This window comes from Trichosurus vulpecula, chromosome 5, assembly GCF_011100635.1.
Source record: "Trichosurus vulpecula isolate mTriVul1 chromosome 5, mTriVul1.pri, whole genome shotgun sequence".
In the NCBI taxonomy this organism is placed as follows: Eukaryota; Metazoa; Chordata; class Mammalia; order Diprotodontia; family Phalangeridae; genus Trichosurus; species Trichosurus vulpecula.
In genome coordinates, this window is record NC_050577.1 from 194,407,058 (window position 1) to 194,422,357 (window position 15,300).

Below are 15,300 nucleotides of genomic sequence, written 5' to 3' on the forward strand. Positions count from 1 at the left end.
AATATGGAATTGAGCTCTAACAGTTTACGATACCCAAATATCTTATATATTACAGCCGGGCTGTCCAAAATGCCGTTCAATTTATGTGGCCCTCCTACAAGCATAGAAATTCACACAAATGCTTTAGTAAATGAAGCTGAGCTATGCAGAGCTCTCACTAAAATGGCAAATCAAAATATATTGTCTATTATTTCAATAAAAACCTAATGTTGGACAGCCCTGCATTACAGGAAAAGAAATGGACATCATTTTCTTTCTAAGGGCAATGACTATCTCTTTACAGCGCCTGAGAGCACTTATTCCTTGTCACAATTTTTCCTGGGGTCAGCCCTAAGTCAAGGTTTTCGGAACTTATCTGAATTCAGTTGTCAAACAGCAGAGGAGCCTTGAAATCGCTATTTTCATTCCCGTATCTTTGTCAAACTGACTATTTGGTGTCCCAACTCAGGGCGAGGCTCAGGCTCCCAACATACCCAAGATGACCTTGAACTTCTCTCCACCACTGTAGACTTAACTATTTGAATGAAGCTTTGATTATTGAGTTGATGAAAGGTAGAACAGAGAAGAGAAAAATGGAAGCCGTGGCACCTTGTTCCAGGATACTTTGAATGTTTCCTCTGTCTGAGATGTTGAAAAGTGGGAGGTAGATAGAGAAATGGTAGAGAAAAGAACTAATTTCACAAATTGAATTTCTGCATCAGTGACTTTTAATGCGGATGCTAGTGGGTAAGTAATCACAACTTGTCAGAGTGAAGCTTTCTCCTTTTATTTTTTTGCAGGGGGGGAAGGCAGGGCAATTGGGGTTAAGTGACTTGCCCAAGGTCACACAGTTAGTAAAAGTGTGTCAAGTGTCTGAGGCCAGATTTGAACTCAGGTCTTCTTGACTCCAGGGCCAGTACTCTACTCACTGTGCTACCTAGCTGCCCCTGCTTTCTTCTTTTTGATGGAGGCTTAGGTATTCCTCTGATCTCAGCTCTCACTTTCTATTATTCCCTTAATCCAGTCCACATATTGTAGCACTTTGGTGTAGAAACCATGTCCATAGCCGCAGTCAATGCCCCAGGACACAATGCCTGTGGCTAACCAACGATCTCTAGTTTCATCCTTCACAGCAAAGACTCCTCCACTGTCTCCTTGACAAGCATCTTGCTTTGAGGTCTTGTCTCCAGCACAAAACATATTATCAGAAAATACCAGGTTACTCTTTTTTGAATTGAGCCATTCCTGACAGTTCTTTCTTGAGACCATGGGTAAACTCACAAACTTCAGATCATCGTGTAGTCTTTGCTCCTCTTTTCCAAAGCCACTGACATATCCCACATATCCCTTTTCATAGAAGGTTTCCCTATCTGGCAGACAGATGGGAAGGAGGTTGGGATTTAGAGGGACACTGTTCTCCAGCTCTAGAAGAGCGATGTCATTGTCGAAGCTGTTCAAATCATTTTGGTTGTAGCCTGGGTGGACAAAGAACCTACGGACGGGGTGAATTCCCATTTTCATAATTTCATCCAAATTTGTATGGCCCAAGAACACACCTATAAATGGATCGTTTGATACATTTTTGCCCTTAGGGTAGATGGTGTGGGCAGCTGTAAGGATCCATTTATCACCTAGTAGTGCCCCACCTCCACGCCCGTGGATGTTGGTGAAGGCCTGCCAAGGGAAGTTGCCCGGCAGAGCACTTTTCCCAGCAATGATGCGCTGGTTTTCGACTACAGGATTAATTGGCTTCCCACACACTGGAAAGAGAGAGAGAAGAAAGAAGGCTTAGTCGTTTCATGCTCATCATACCTATTCTTCATTATTCCACTCTACCTTCATCCTATCACTGTTAACCTCTTGACTTTTTTCCTGTTTCTTCTTCTGACTCCTCCTCTGCCTTTAGCTCTTAGAATGTCTTCTTCCCTAAATAGCTGGTTCCTTTCTGCCTTTTTACTCCCGTGTCAGGACTTTATGGGATGGGGTGGACTAGGTATCCTTGTGAATTGCTCATACTATGGTAAACCTAATCCCAAAGGGTCTTTGCTCACCAGGTAAACACAGAGGAATCTTCCTGTTTCCATGTTTTTCTTTCCAGATGCCTTGGTCTGAGCAGGTATATGTTACTAAAGAGAAAAAAAAAAAGAAGGTATGACTAAGCTGATGGGTAAAGGGCCAGAAGTCAAAGAATCAATAGAGTCAATATAAGGATCCAAAGTCCCTATGCCAATTAGCCTTCAAAACCAAGGAGTAAATTGTCACTTGATCATTTCAGTCATGTCCCACCCTTTGTGACCTCATTTGGGGCTTTCTCGGCAAAGATACTGGAGTGGTTTGCCATTTTCTTCTCCAGCTCAGTTTTACAGATGAGGAAACTGAGGCAAACAGGGTTAAGTGACTTGCCCAGGATCACACAGCTAGTAAGTATCTGAAGTCAGATTTGAACTCAAAAACATGAGTCTTCCTAATTCCAAGCCCAAAGCTCTATCCACTGTGCTACCTAGCTGCCCTTAAGGGATAAATACAAATATACTTAATTTACTTATCAACTCAACAAATACAATTTATGTGTTGACAGCTCTCAAGGACAGAAGCCGTTAGTTAAAATAACCAATAGTTTGAAAACAGAAATGTCGGTACTGTCTGTTGGTCTGTTTATCTATCTATCTATCTATCTATCTATCTATCTATCTATCTATCTATCTATCTGTAGAGGGCCAGCTCTGAGAAAGTCCATTCTGGGATGTAGATACAGGCCAGGTTTTCCCTAGGGCCTCTTCTTGCCCTTGGGCTGATAGCTTGGCGTGTGGGTTCTCCATACCCCACCTCAGCACATACGTGCTGTTTAGGATGAAGGCTCTCCAAGCCTCCTCGGTATACACGTGCTCTCTCCAAAACCCCCATGGTGCATACGTGCTAAATACCACCTGTGGGCTATTAACACAATATTGTTTATGGCAAAAGGGGAACAAAAGTAGGAGGAAGTCATGCACAGGGAAACTAAACACAAAGAAGTCATGCATTATGCAAATGTCTCGAACATGGATTTGTTGATTCTACTTGCCTAAAAGGGTATATAAGCCCTGTCCCTTTGCATAATAAGTGGAGCTGTTCTTTACTCTTCTACCAGGCCCGTGTTTTTCTTTTCATTCTCTGCGGCATCCTTTTCACTCTCTGGTAGCCCAGGCTGCTGGCGGCAAGTGGTGGTAATTGGCGGCATCTATCTATCTATCTATTGTGGTAATTTGTCCTTAGTGGTATTTTCTTTGTAATTGTTATTTCTTTCCTTGTGTCTCACATCTTCCCTATTAATGTAAGCTATTCTTCTCTTTTTCTTGCACCTCTTTCTGGGGAGGCAGCCTGGGGAAGTCAACAGAGCAGTGGGTTTTGAGTCAGAAGATGTGCTTTTGGGTTCTAGTACTTAATAGTTGTGTACTGATAAATTGTTTCACTTCTCTGGGTCTCAGATTCCTCATATTTAAAACGGGAGGATTTTTTTTGCACAAATTACCTCATGGGCTGTTGTGAGGAAAATATTTTGCAAAATGTTAGGTGCTATATGAATGTGAAAATTAGTATTTTGGACAGAGCTTTGCATAGTACACAATGGTTGACAATTAGTGATGAAATATATGCAAGCTGAAACAAGAGCAAAGGGACTGAATAGTTTATTCATTTAACATTCAACATTTATTAAGTGCCGACTATGTGCCAGGCTCTTTGCTAGACATAGAGCAGTAAGTGAGAATCCAGTCTGACTTAAGGAAGAACTTCCTGACTGTTAAGGTACAGCAATCAAATGCTTGAACAGGCAATAGAAAAGCTATGGTATGTCCTTCCTTGGAAATCTTTCATGGTTGGAAGGAGGACCATTTATCCTGAAAGGCTTACTTTTTGTCAGGTAAAGGGCTAGACCTACGTAGATGACCATTAATTATGACCATGGTCATCTTTGGAAGGAAGGGATGCAGGTAGCAACAGTATATCATATTATGAACCCTACACAGAATATATTTATACAAATGGAACTGGTGAAAATAATGAGTGAGTGTAACTCTTAAGAAGAAAGTGACAATCTGAATGGTGTCTGTGGAAGGGAGAGGGGCTGATGTATTTTCATCATGGTGGTTGTGGATGGGATGGTATTTCTTTAGCATCAGCTAAAGGGTTTTTCTTCTCTCTGGTGACTTCCCTGAATCAGTGCCCAGTAGTAGCCAGGAATGGGGCCCCCCAATCCCAGATATTGTCTCATATGTTTTTGATTATAGAATGTTTTTGGTTAAGGCCTTATTTTTCTCTGACTCATTTTGGGAGAAGATTCACCTTTGTTGAAGAGAAAGACCTGAATAACAAAATGAAGAGACACTTTTTGTTTGGGGGTGGTAGAAGAGAGAAGGCACAACCCCCTTGCCCCAGCTTTTCACTAGTCCTTACCTAATGAGGACTTACCGTTTTTCTCCATATTTGCCATCTGGTAAAATGGTTCTTGGCAAGTGTAAAGGATCTCAGCCTTGTAGGTATTTCTTCCCTTCTTAGTAAGGTATGTGAAGCTCCCTTTGGGTAGGTGTTGGGGAGCTCCACAGTTCATAACTACAAGAAAGAACAGAGAGGAGTAGGCACCATAGGGTAGCTGGGTATTTGTATAACCCTTTGCAATCTGACCCCAAACTTCCTTACCAAACATATATTCCCTTTCATGCACTCTGCAGTCCATCCACGCTGACTTGCTTGTTCCTCATGCTTAACACTTCATCTTCCATCCCTATGTCTTTGCACAGGCTGCTCCCAATGCTCAGTATGGATTCCTTCCTCATCTCTACCTTTCAGAATCAAGCTCAATTCAAGCTTTCTATATGAAAGGAAGATCCTTTCCTGATCTTCCCCAGCTGCCAGTTACCATTCCTCCCTATTATTTTCCATTTGCTTTGTATCTATTTTTATATGCATATATGTATAGCTATGCCTATGTGTATATATATGTATATATGCACATTTTATATATATATATATACATACACACAACATAATACATACATATACATACAGATGAGTGATTTCTTTCAATAGAATGTAAACTCCTTGAGAGAAGATACTATTTCATTTTTTTTTCTTATATCCTTATTATCTAGTATAGTGCCTAACCATTTAAGCCCTAAATAAAGAATTGATTAGATAGAGTCTTATTATGAGAAGAACTTTCTGCTCAAAGAATAGATTGTCAAATGACAGTTTGGGGGGAAAATAGTCCAGAGAGATTTCCTAGGGGTGGGCTGCTTTTGTGGCAAGAAGAATGAAAGAAACTTCCTGGAGAGGCCAACCAAGCATTTCATTACTTGTGAGCAATGGTTTAGAAACCATATAGGCTTCCCCGCCTCGGACTATAACTCTTTGATGGACTGATGAAAGGGCCAAAGGGAGAGGTCTTATGGCAAGGGGCCCAGCCCGACACCCTCCTACCTTCACTTTTTGAGCTGTATTACCCCTCTCTCTGTGAGGAGAGAAAGCTTCATTGGGGTCAGTGTCCCTGACAGCTGTCACTTACTCTTGCAATGGGGCATAGCTCGGTGCCACGTGCCATCATCCTGGCAGACAGAGGTGAAGGACTTCAGTTTCTGGTTTCCCTGGTTTTTGAAGGAAAGAGAAGAGTGTTCAGTGATAGCAAAATTGGCTGTTGAGAGAAACCATTGACGTGATTATATTTCCTGTTACTATGGCTGCTGCTCTTCTGACTTAATGTTCTCAGGTCTTCTCAACCCTAACAACTTACTGTTCCTTCCCCTCTTTTTCCTTGATGATGTCTCTGGCCCCTTTTGCAGAGACATAAAATGAGGAAGAATTTTTGCCCCTGATCATAAAGCAACCTGGTTCCAACCTACCCTTTAGCCTTATCTCATGCTTTTCCTCTTCCTGGCACTACCCCTAATTTTTTTGTCCTGCTCTTTCTTCTCCTTGTGTCTTTGCTTATACGATATTCACACCTGGAATAGACAACCTCTCCCCCATCTCCTGTTAAAGTTTACCTTTCTTTTTCTTCTTCTTCAAGGCCCAACTCAGGTACCATCTTCTCCTCGAAGACTTTCTAACCCTTTTTTCCCTAAATTTCTCATAAATAGCCATTTATCTGACACCTCAGTGAAAGAAGAGAGAGATAGCAGAGGAAGACAGGGGGTGGGACTCACCTATGTAACCTATGTGAAGAAGACTTTGCCTGACTATCCTATGTCTCTATCACATTCTCCCTTTTATGACTCTTATTTGTGTATTTGTCAAAATCTCAATTATTAGACTGAAATGTCTTTGAAGTTCCAGTGCCTATCAAACACACATCACATATCTCATAGATATCTGTTGAATTGAATTGGACTGGAAATGGTGCTGCTTGAACCCATGAGTCCTACCCCACCAGTGCTCTTCTTGTCCCACTAAGTGTTGACAAAAATCTACCTCTTGTCCAAAAGACAGTTGGTGATGCATTATATGGGGCAGGCTAGAGCTGTATACATAGATCTGAGAATCATCTGCATAGAGATGATCATTGAACAGCAACCAAGGGAGGAAACACCTGAGCACTGGGGTACCCCAATAGTGAGTGAGCGTGATGGAGGTGGAGATCTAGCAAAGCAAAGACTGAGAAGTTGTGGTTTGGGAGGTAGGAGGAGATTGAGGGGAGAACAGTATCATGAAAGCCCAGAGGAGAATAAGTGTCCAGGAGAAGGTGATCAAGAGGGTTAAAACATGTAGAGGATGAGGATTTAGAAAAGGCCCTTAAATTTAGATATTAGGAAATCCTTGGTAACTTGGGAGAGAGCAGTTTTGGTTTAACGATGAAATCAGAAACCAGATTAAGAAGTGTTTAGAAGAAGGGCAGCTAGGTGGAACAGTGAATAGAAAAGCAGCCTGGTTTGGGTCAGGAAGACCCAAGTTCAAATCTGGCCTCAGATGCTCACTAGCTGTGTGACCCTGTGCAAGCCACTTAACTCCTATTGCCTCCAAAAAAAAGTGTGTTTAGAAGAGTGAAAGGAAGCCAAGTATAGATGGTTTTTTCAAGAAAGGAGAGAAGAGATATAATCTGATAGCTAGCAAGGATTGTCAGAGTGAATGAGGGTTTCCTAGGGGTTTGGGAGATGTGAGTGTGTTTTTAGGCAGCAGGGAAGGAGCCAGTAGATAGGAAGAGGATGAAGGTAAGAGAGAGAGAGAGAGAGAGAGAGAGAGAGAGAGAGAGAGAGAGAGAGAGAGAGAGAGGGGTTGATAGCAGAGTAAGTTGTGGGAGAATATCAGAAGGCAGGAGATTAAGGATTTATCTGGAGGGCCTTGGCAGGGAGAATATCTACTTCTCTGAGACTGGAGCGAAGAAAGAGATAGAGAGTAGGGGAAATTTGGAGAGGTGGATAACCTAACTTAAGAAGATTATTGCATGTGAGGGAAATCAGGAAATTCAGGGGAAAGTTACAGGAGACATCTTTTAGGTGAAAATCAATGGAGCGAAAAATAGAAAGGATATTGTTATTGGAATATTGTGAAGACCAAGTGAGCAAGAGGAAATAAATGAAGAATTTGGGAAACATCATAAGACTAGAAGAGAGGTGAAATATCAGATGTGGACACATTAATGGGGGTTCCTTTCTCTGCAGACAGTCTTCACAGATATAGATCATTCACTCTCCCCACTGAAATCACTAATATGGTCCAGAGAAAATGATGTTCTTTCAGGAAACCCATCCTGGTCGATTTAGACAGAGATATCCTTATAATGGAGAAGAGCAGCCTATCTAGCTCCCTTTATTCTAATTATGAACTCAATAATAATTCAAACTTATACAGGATTCCCAAAAGTCTTAGTGCAATTTTAAGCTATTAAAGCTGTTCAAGCTTAAATTTAATTAAATTAATTTTATTTATTTAAATTAAATTTAAATTAATTTAAGCTATTCGATTTATTTAAGCTATTAAAGCTTAAAATGGCTTTCATAGCTTCAAGCTTCCCTAAGACTTTTGGGACATCCTTTTGGAACATTGTTTTAAGGTTTCCAAGCACTTTCCTCACAAACAACCACATGATGCAGTTAATACAAGTACATGGATCGTATTATTTCTATTTTATAATTAAGGAAAGTTAGTTTAAGAGTTTAGTGGCTTGCCCAGGATAGTACAGTCAGTAAGTGCTTTGTCATTGAGTTGTTTGAGTGACTCCATCTCGGCAAAGATCCTGGAGTGGTTTGCCATTTCCTTCTCCAGCTCAGTTTTACAGATGAGGAAACTGAGGCAAACAGGGTTAAGTGACTTGCCCAGCATAACACAGCTAGTAAGTGTCTGAGGATGGATTTAGACTCAGGGCTTCCTGATTCCAGGACCAGTGCTCTATCCACTGTGCCACCTAGCCACCCTCAGTATGTGCTAGAGCCAGGTAAATAGAATCATGACCCTAACAATAAAGATGACGATGATAATAGCTAACACTGGTAGAGCACTTACTATGTGTCAAGCACTATGCTAAGTGCTTTATATTTATTATCTCATTTGATACTCATTGAGAGGGAGGTGCTATAATATTTTCCTTTTACAGATGAGGAAACCAAGGCAGACAGAAGTGATGGAAAAGATTATGAATGAATGTCTTCTAGTCTAACTCTACCCTAAATCATGACTCCTGTCTATAGCATCCCCCCAAAGTGATCATCGATGAATGTGAGAATGCCAGCCTCTAGTGGGAATCTCAAAAGCCTCTGTGGTCAGTTCCAGACAATGCTAATTGTTAGAAAATTTCTCTTTAAACTAAGCCCAAATCTGCCTCCTTGTAGTTTCCACCCTCTGATCCTAGTTTTGCTCTCTGGAGTGAAGCGGAACAAATCTACTTCTACATAATAGCCCTTCAAATACTTGTAGACAGTGTCTCCTTGAGTCACACAGCAGCTGGGTGGTGCAGGGGTTAGAGCAGCAGGCCTGGAGACAGCAAACTGTGAGTTCAAATCCAGCTTCAGACACTTACTATCTTTGTGACCCTGGGCAAAGTCACTTTTGCCTCAGTTTCCTCAACCCTAAAAGAGAGCTAATAAAGTGAGTGCTATATAAATGTCAGCTATTATTATTATCATAAAAATGTTTATTCCCTTTCCTCCATGAGTCTTCTCTAGGCTGAATATATCAAGTTCCATGAACTGATCTTTATCGGACATAGTATCTAGTCTTCTTGCCATCTGTACCTCTGTACTCTTGCCACCTACCTCTGTACTCACATTTGTCTTTGTTCTTTCCAAGATATGGTGCCCAGAACTGGTCTGACTAGGGAAGAGTGGAGTGGAACTCTTGACTTCTTTCTGGACACTATTTCTATTAATTTGCTATTTTTTATTTTTTAAAAATTAATTTGCAATTAATGCACTGTGCATCTATCAATATCCCCTCCCACAAGTATCGAATTAGCATTCTGATTTGTTAATTGCTCTCTTGTGAGTTTGATTAGTATGAATCAGTCCCCAAAAGCCTTGGTTATCCCTGGATTAGTTGACCAAATCATTCTTTTTCCAGAGAAGCAGATCCTGGAGTTGAGGAGACCCCTTTCCATCAACCTCCCCTTGAAGTGAGGCCTTGCTTGAAAGGAATTTTATCCTACTTAAGTCATCCCGATGAGATCAGGCTTTCTCCCCTGCCATGGGCTCTCACCTCTGTGAGCTGGTAGCCAGCCTTGCAGGTAACAATGAGGTAATCACGGAACTGGTACTGTTGTTGTAGGTTATTAATAACAGTGAACTCATCAAGGGCCTTAGGCTGGGGGCACTTGATAACTGTTGAAGAACACAGGAAATAAGTGTGAATCTCAGGTCCATCCACCTTTCACTTTTTCTCTTCTTCCTTCCAGATTCTATCTTTGCAGATGCCTGGGGAGGCCATGCTGGGGTTGGGCAGTGCTGTGTGGTGTGGTGGGTGTGGTGCTCTTTACCTTCGGTGGTATAGCGGATCTTCCAGCCACGGCTGTCTCCAGACTCATCTGTGAAGAACAGTACATCCACAGCATTGCTGCTGGTGTTGATGACGCCAGGGCTCCACATTCCACAGTACTCGCCAACTGGATTCCCACTGGCATAGACCTGGAGGTGTGTAAGAGGAGAGAAGAATATTACTGTGAATATGCATGAGCTTGCAATGAGATTAAGTAGATGTTTTGGACTGGTGCACAGGTAGGGTCAACTGTACTTAGGATGTTTTCTTCTGTTTTTGTTGGGAAGAAGAATCGGTGTGGTCTGACATTTGGAGAATTTGGCTGGGGGAGGTTCTTTCATCTTGTACCCACCATGCTACAGACAGGGAAGTAACAGAGAAGAAATAGGGAAGTAACAGAGAAGAAATATGGAAAAAACAGGGAAGACTCTGTACCTGTAGCTGGTCATAGGGGCAGTGAACTTGCTCATGGTCATCAATTTCAAAAGGCTCTAAGAACTCGAGGTTGATAGATAGGCCCCGATCCACCCGAATGCTGTAGTTGCAACGCATGTCAGGGGGGTAGGGCTTGGGGTACTCGAGGCTGGAGATGTACCCCGATGCCTCTGTGAATAACTCACTGCTGCATTCCGCTGCAATTATAAGGCCAGGCAGAGGTCACAAAGAGGTTCTTCATCTACTCTGTCCCAACCATAACCTAGAAGCTTCCTTGCTTCCCACCACCTGGTTCTTACCACGGCAAGAGTGTCCATCAGCTTGGAGCTCATAACCAGCGCGGCAGGAGCAGAAGTAACTTCCTATAGAGTTGTGGCAGAAATGTTCACACTGAAGCCCCATCTTTGAATTCTCCTCAATGGTGTTGTCCTGGGCAGTACATTCATTCATGTCTGGAAGAGATATCAGCAAGGAAAGGTTTGAATGCTTTTGTTGTGGGACTGAAGGAGTCTTTCTACAGGAGTTCTTCATGGGAAGCCCTAAGAACAGAATCTGGGTTTCTGCTCTTGCTAATGGAACTTTCTGATGGTAGGACAGGCCCTTTGGGCAATATCTCTTTGTGACATGTGAGGGTTCTCTGCTCCTCTCTGGAGGCTGCTTTGGCAGGAGGGGTAGGGGAAGGAACCAAGGTCAGACTTAAGTATTCTGTAGTTTATGACAGGTCCCTTTTCCCACCTTAGTTACCATGCATATCTTTTAGTCCAGGAAAATTAACCCCCTAAACGTCATGTTTGGTATTAAAGTCCAGTAGTGGCATACTCACCCACAGCTTGGTAGTAGGCCAGGAAACCTTTGTAGAAAATGGTGGTCCCATTCTCCTCATTGGAGAAGTCAGTATGAAACTTTAGCCACATCTGGTTCCCCTGGGACACAAACTCCTTCTGGACAGGAGGGTTTCCTGCTGTGAGTCCCAGTTGCCCACAAAATCGACCCAAGTCTTTTTTGTCAGTAGATATCTAACAGAAGAAAAATTAAAGATAAGATTCCTGGGGCAGCTAGGTGGTTCAGTGAGTAGAGCATGGGCCCTGGCATCAGGAGGACCTGAGTTCAAATCCGGCCTCAGACACTTGACACACTTACTAGCTGTGTGACCTTGGGTAAGTCACTTAACCCCAATTGTCCTGCCTTCCTCCCTCCAAAAAAAAAAAAAGATAAGATTCCCAACTGAATGACAAGTCAGTGAGGGTCACTCCTTTTCTATCCTGCTTGAAGGGTTCTTTAATTAATTTACCCAATAGTCATTCCTGCCACCCCAATCCCTCCCCCCACCCCATATTCTGGCTGCTATGAATAAATGTTAAAGAAGTTCTAAATCTATGATCCTATGAAATCTAGGGACTGAGGATGAATTTAAATTCATCTTCCAGTAACTCCCATTGACTTTTTTCTTTATGACCAAGCAGCCATAGGTTTCACTACCATGTTTTTACACAATACCAGACTATTTCAGGAGCCCTTACTAAGAATCTCTATCAACCCTCACCACTTCCTCCCCCTTCTCCCCTCCCCCCATTATTTTAATGCCACCAACTTTTCCCTTCCCTGGATCTTGTTTTCCCTCTATTTGGTCCCTTTATTCCTCATTCCTCTACCAGACAATATACCTATGGCATTTTCCATCTTTTAATTTCTAGAACATGTATGGATTTTCCAGCCTGAGGCTCCCCACTGCACCTCATACAAGGCTAAATTCCAAGGCTACCACCTCTGGTCACTTACCCTGGTTATGCAGAGCCAGAGTGATGTTCCTTACTTCCTCCAGTGGGCTAACACCAGTGTGTACAGCAAAAATATGTCTCTCGAAGCCCACTTACCCAACTTTCTCACTCTCTTTTCTGAGGGTCTCTCTAAAAACTTGGGAGAGGAACATTTTCCAGCCCTGCTCCTTATATCACCTACAACCTAGATGTCCTTTAATATTACATTAAACAAGATCAAGAAATAGAAAACAAGGAACCAAAATTAGTATGAAAAAAGAAATATTTAGAATTATTTTTATCTTTGTGGGACCCTGTGGGATCTCCTGAAAATGTGATCTCTTGGAATCTCACAGGCTCGATCTCATTTGGAAACATAAGGGAAAGGCATCATCCATCTGTGGTCAGGGACATTTAAATAGTGAATCATATAGATCTCCTATGTCCCTCTAGAGGGATGGGGCAGGTGATCAGTTCATGTGGCAGGTGGGGAAAATGAAGCTCAAGGTCCCCTTAGCTAGCTAGTAGAAAATATGTGATGAAAATGTTATTTTAAGACCATAGAGCCAGAGATTTAGAGCTGAAAAGGACTTTGGGGTCATTTAATTCAACTCTCTTATTTTACATATGAGGACACTGAGTCCTAGAGAGGTGAATTGATTTGCCCCAGGTCACAGCTTTTATGTAATAGTCAAGTTTTGAACCAAGTTTTCACTGAAGTCTAGTACTCTTTCTAAAGGTCCTTGGTACCCTCTCATGGAATAAGGCTTCTACATAGCTGATCCATGGCATCAAGCAACTAATTGAAAGACTCACACTTTTTGGGGAGTGAGGGGGTGAAGACAATCAGGGTTAAGTAACTTGCCCAAGGTCACATAGCTAGAAAGTGTCTGAGGCTTTATTTCAAACTCAGGTCTTCCTTGATGCTCTATCCACAGCACCATGTAGCTGCCCCCTGACTCACACTTAAAAAAAAAAAATTATTTGATACCTTTTGTGATTACATCACAGTCATTTATGGAGGAGAAAAAAAAAGACCCTACCCCCATTTGGAAAACCTTACCCTTGGCAAAAAATATTAGATAACGACTGCTTCTAGCAATATGTATGACATTCTTCACGAGTAACAAGTCTTGGACTTTATTTATTGGAGGGCAGAGACTGAAGATTTTATACAATGACTAGTATTCCAATGAGAACTCAGTAAATGTTAAGTGAATATCAAGAGGACAGACCTTTCTACTCTAATTCCCTCCCCCTCCCCCAATCATAGAGTAGGGGTGAGGGTTGGGGGGAGGATCCTCCATCCCTGAAGTCTACACAATTCTTTCTTTGTGCTCTCTTCCCCTTCTCCATCCCCCTCCCCAACTCAGTACCTTCACATAGTCATAGAAACAGCCTTCAGAAGGTTCCAGGTCAAACTGCCAGAAGACAAGTTTCACAGAGTAGCCCTTGGGGACCACAATCTCTCTGGTGTCATCGTAGTTGTTGGGGTATGGCTTGGGGTACATAGGGGAAGTCACTTCTCCGTAGAGGTCATGGGTGATGGGTACGGAGCCCCCCAACTTACAGAGTAGGAGGAATCCCAAGAGGTGCCAGAGTGACCTGTTAATGTAATAAGAAAGCACAGGGCTAGAGACATGGAATTAGGGGGATAGTGGTCTGGGATAAAGTTCCCCACGGTGTTAGGGTGAGTAGAGTGGAGAAGAAGAAAGATTATTATCTTGGTCAGTGCTTCTCTCATCCTAGATTGTACCACAGTGGGACGGTACAGTGGTCCTGAGGTCATTGCCCCCCTCCCTGTTTGCTTTCGATTTCCTTTTCACTCCTCCCCTCTTCCATCCAGGGCAGAGATTTCGTTTTCCTGGAACAGGGGTGAATCAGAAACAAAATGATATTGGGTTAGAGACAGAGGGAGGGAGTTAGGGGTGGGAGATGGGTGGGTCTAGATTTCCAAGACAAATCCCTCAAATAGTGACTTCTGCTGGTTGTTGCAAAGGCCTCTGGGAGAGAGGGTGAGATCTGCAAGGATGATACCACCACTTGGGAAAATTGGGTACCCCATCTTTCTACCAGTCTACTCTCCACCCTCACTGTCATCTGCCACCAGATGTGGGATAGAAGACAAATGTGGTCATTTGTCCTTGTCAGTCCTCAGGGACCCCTGAGGTTGGGAGTTGTTTCATCTTGGGGATGAGGGCAGCAGGGAGAAAGCCCTGACCACCTCCTCCTTGTCAAGTCACTGTACCCCTTCCCCCTCCCCAATCAGTTCCACTCACATTCTCTAAGCCTGCGAAGGGGTCCGTGACTCTCCCCACAGCTGCTTCATGCACTCTGGAATGAGAGAACTCAAGGGCGGGGAGGGTGATGGGGGGAGACATGAAGGGGAGGGAAGGAGGAGGGCATATGTGAGGAGGAGGGAGAGAGCTGTTTCAGGGAAAGTTAAGGGGAATTGGCTATTTGCATAAACAAAAAGCGGAATTTTGAGATTTTCTTTGGTTTTGGTTTTAAAATCCCTGTTGGTGGTGCCACCTGCTGTCCTGCACTGAGAAGGGCTTTCACAATGGTCTATGGCAGAAAGACCTTTTCAAAGGGTCATAGATTTATATCTGGAAGGGGGTAGGGGGGCCTTACAGCTTGTCTACTTCAATTCCCTCACCTTACAAAATAGGAAACCAAGGACCATAAAAGTTATGTGACTTAACCAAGGTCACACAGGTAGTAAGATTCAAACCCACATCATCTGACGCTTCTTGCAGCTTCATAGTTGCAGGGATTGGAACATTGTTTGATTCTACATTATTGTCTACAAAATCTTGAAAATTATTCAAATGAATTTCATGTTTTAAAGTTTCACTTAGATGATATGATCATTTTCCCCCAGCTACCCATGGCAAAGTAAGCTCTTCATAAGGCTGAGGAGATGGTTCTAAGAAACCTAGATAATTAAAAATTCTTTCTCCATTGTTTCTGTCTGATGAAAGAGGTAAGTTCATGTGTTGAATTATATTTTCTAGTAACTTATGCCTAGAAAGAACATTAAATTTATCATTTTATCGAACAGAATATCTTTTAACTTAATGACTTTATCTTCAACTTGAGATTCATGCTTTTTAGTACCAATTTTAGAATTTTTCAAAGCTCTCATGGTACATTTGACTAATTTTTCTGCTTTCTGAATGTTAGTTGATGT

At 42.4% G+C, this 15,300-nt stretch overlaps 1 protein-coding gene across 1 annotated transcript; it reads right to left on the reverse strand.

Annotated features, from left to right (window-relative positions):
- Positions 1 to 865: 865 nt before the first annotated feature.
- Positions 866 to 14,491, reverse strand: C1R (complement C1r). Its single transcript, XM_036759750.1, has 11 exons — positions 14,387 to 14,491; positions 13,484 to 13,712; positions 11,174 to 11,366; positions 10,650 to 10,802; positions 10,351 to 10,547; positions 9,917 to 10,064; positions 9,640 to 9,761; positions 5,522 to 5,600; positions 4,429 to 4,569; positions 2,031 to 2,105; positions 866 to 1,739 (listed from the first exon to the last, which is right to left on the reverse strand). Coding segments are annotated over exons 1-11 (2,109 nt in total). The 5' UTR covers positions 14,389 to 14,491; the 3' UTR covers positions 866 to 969.
- Between the last annotated feature and the right edge of the window lie 809 nt (positions 14,492 to 15,300).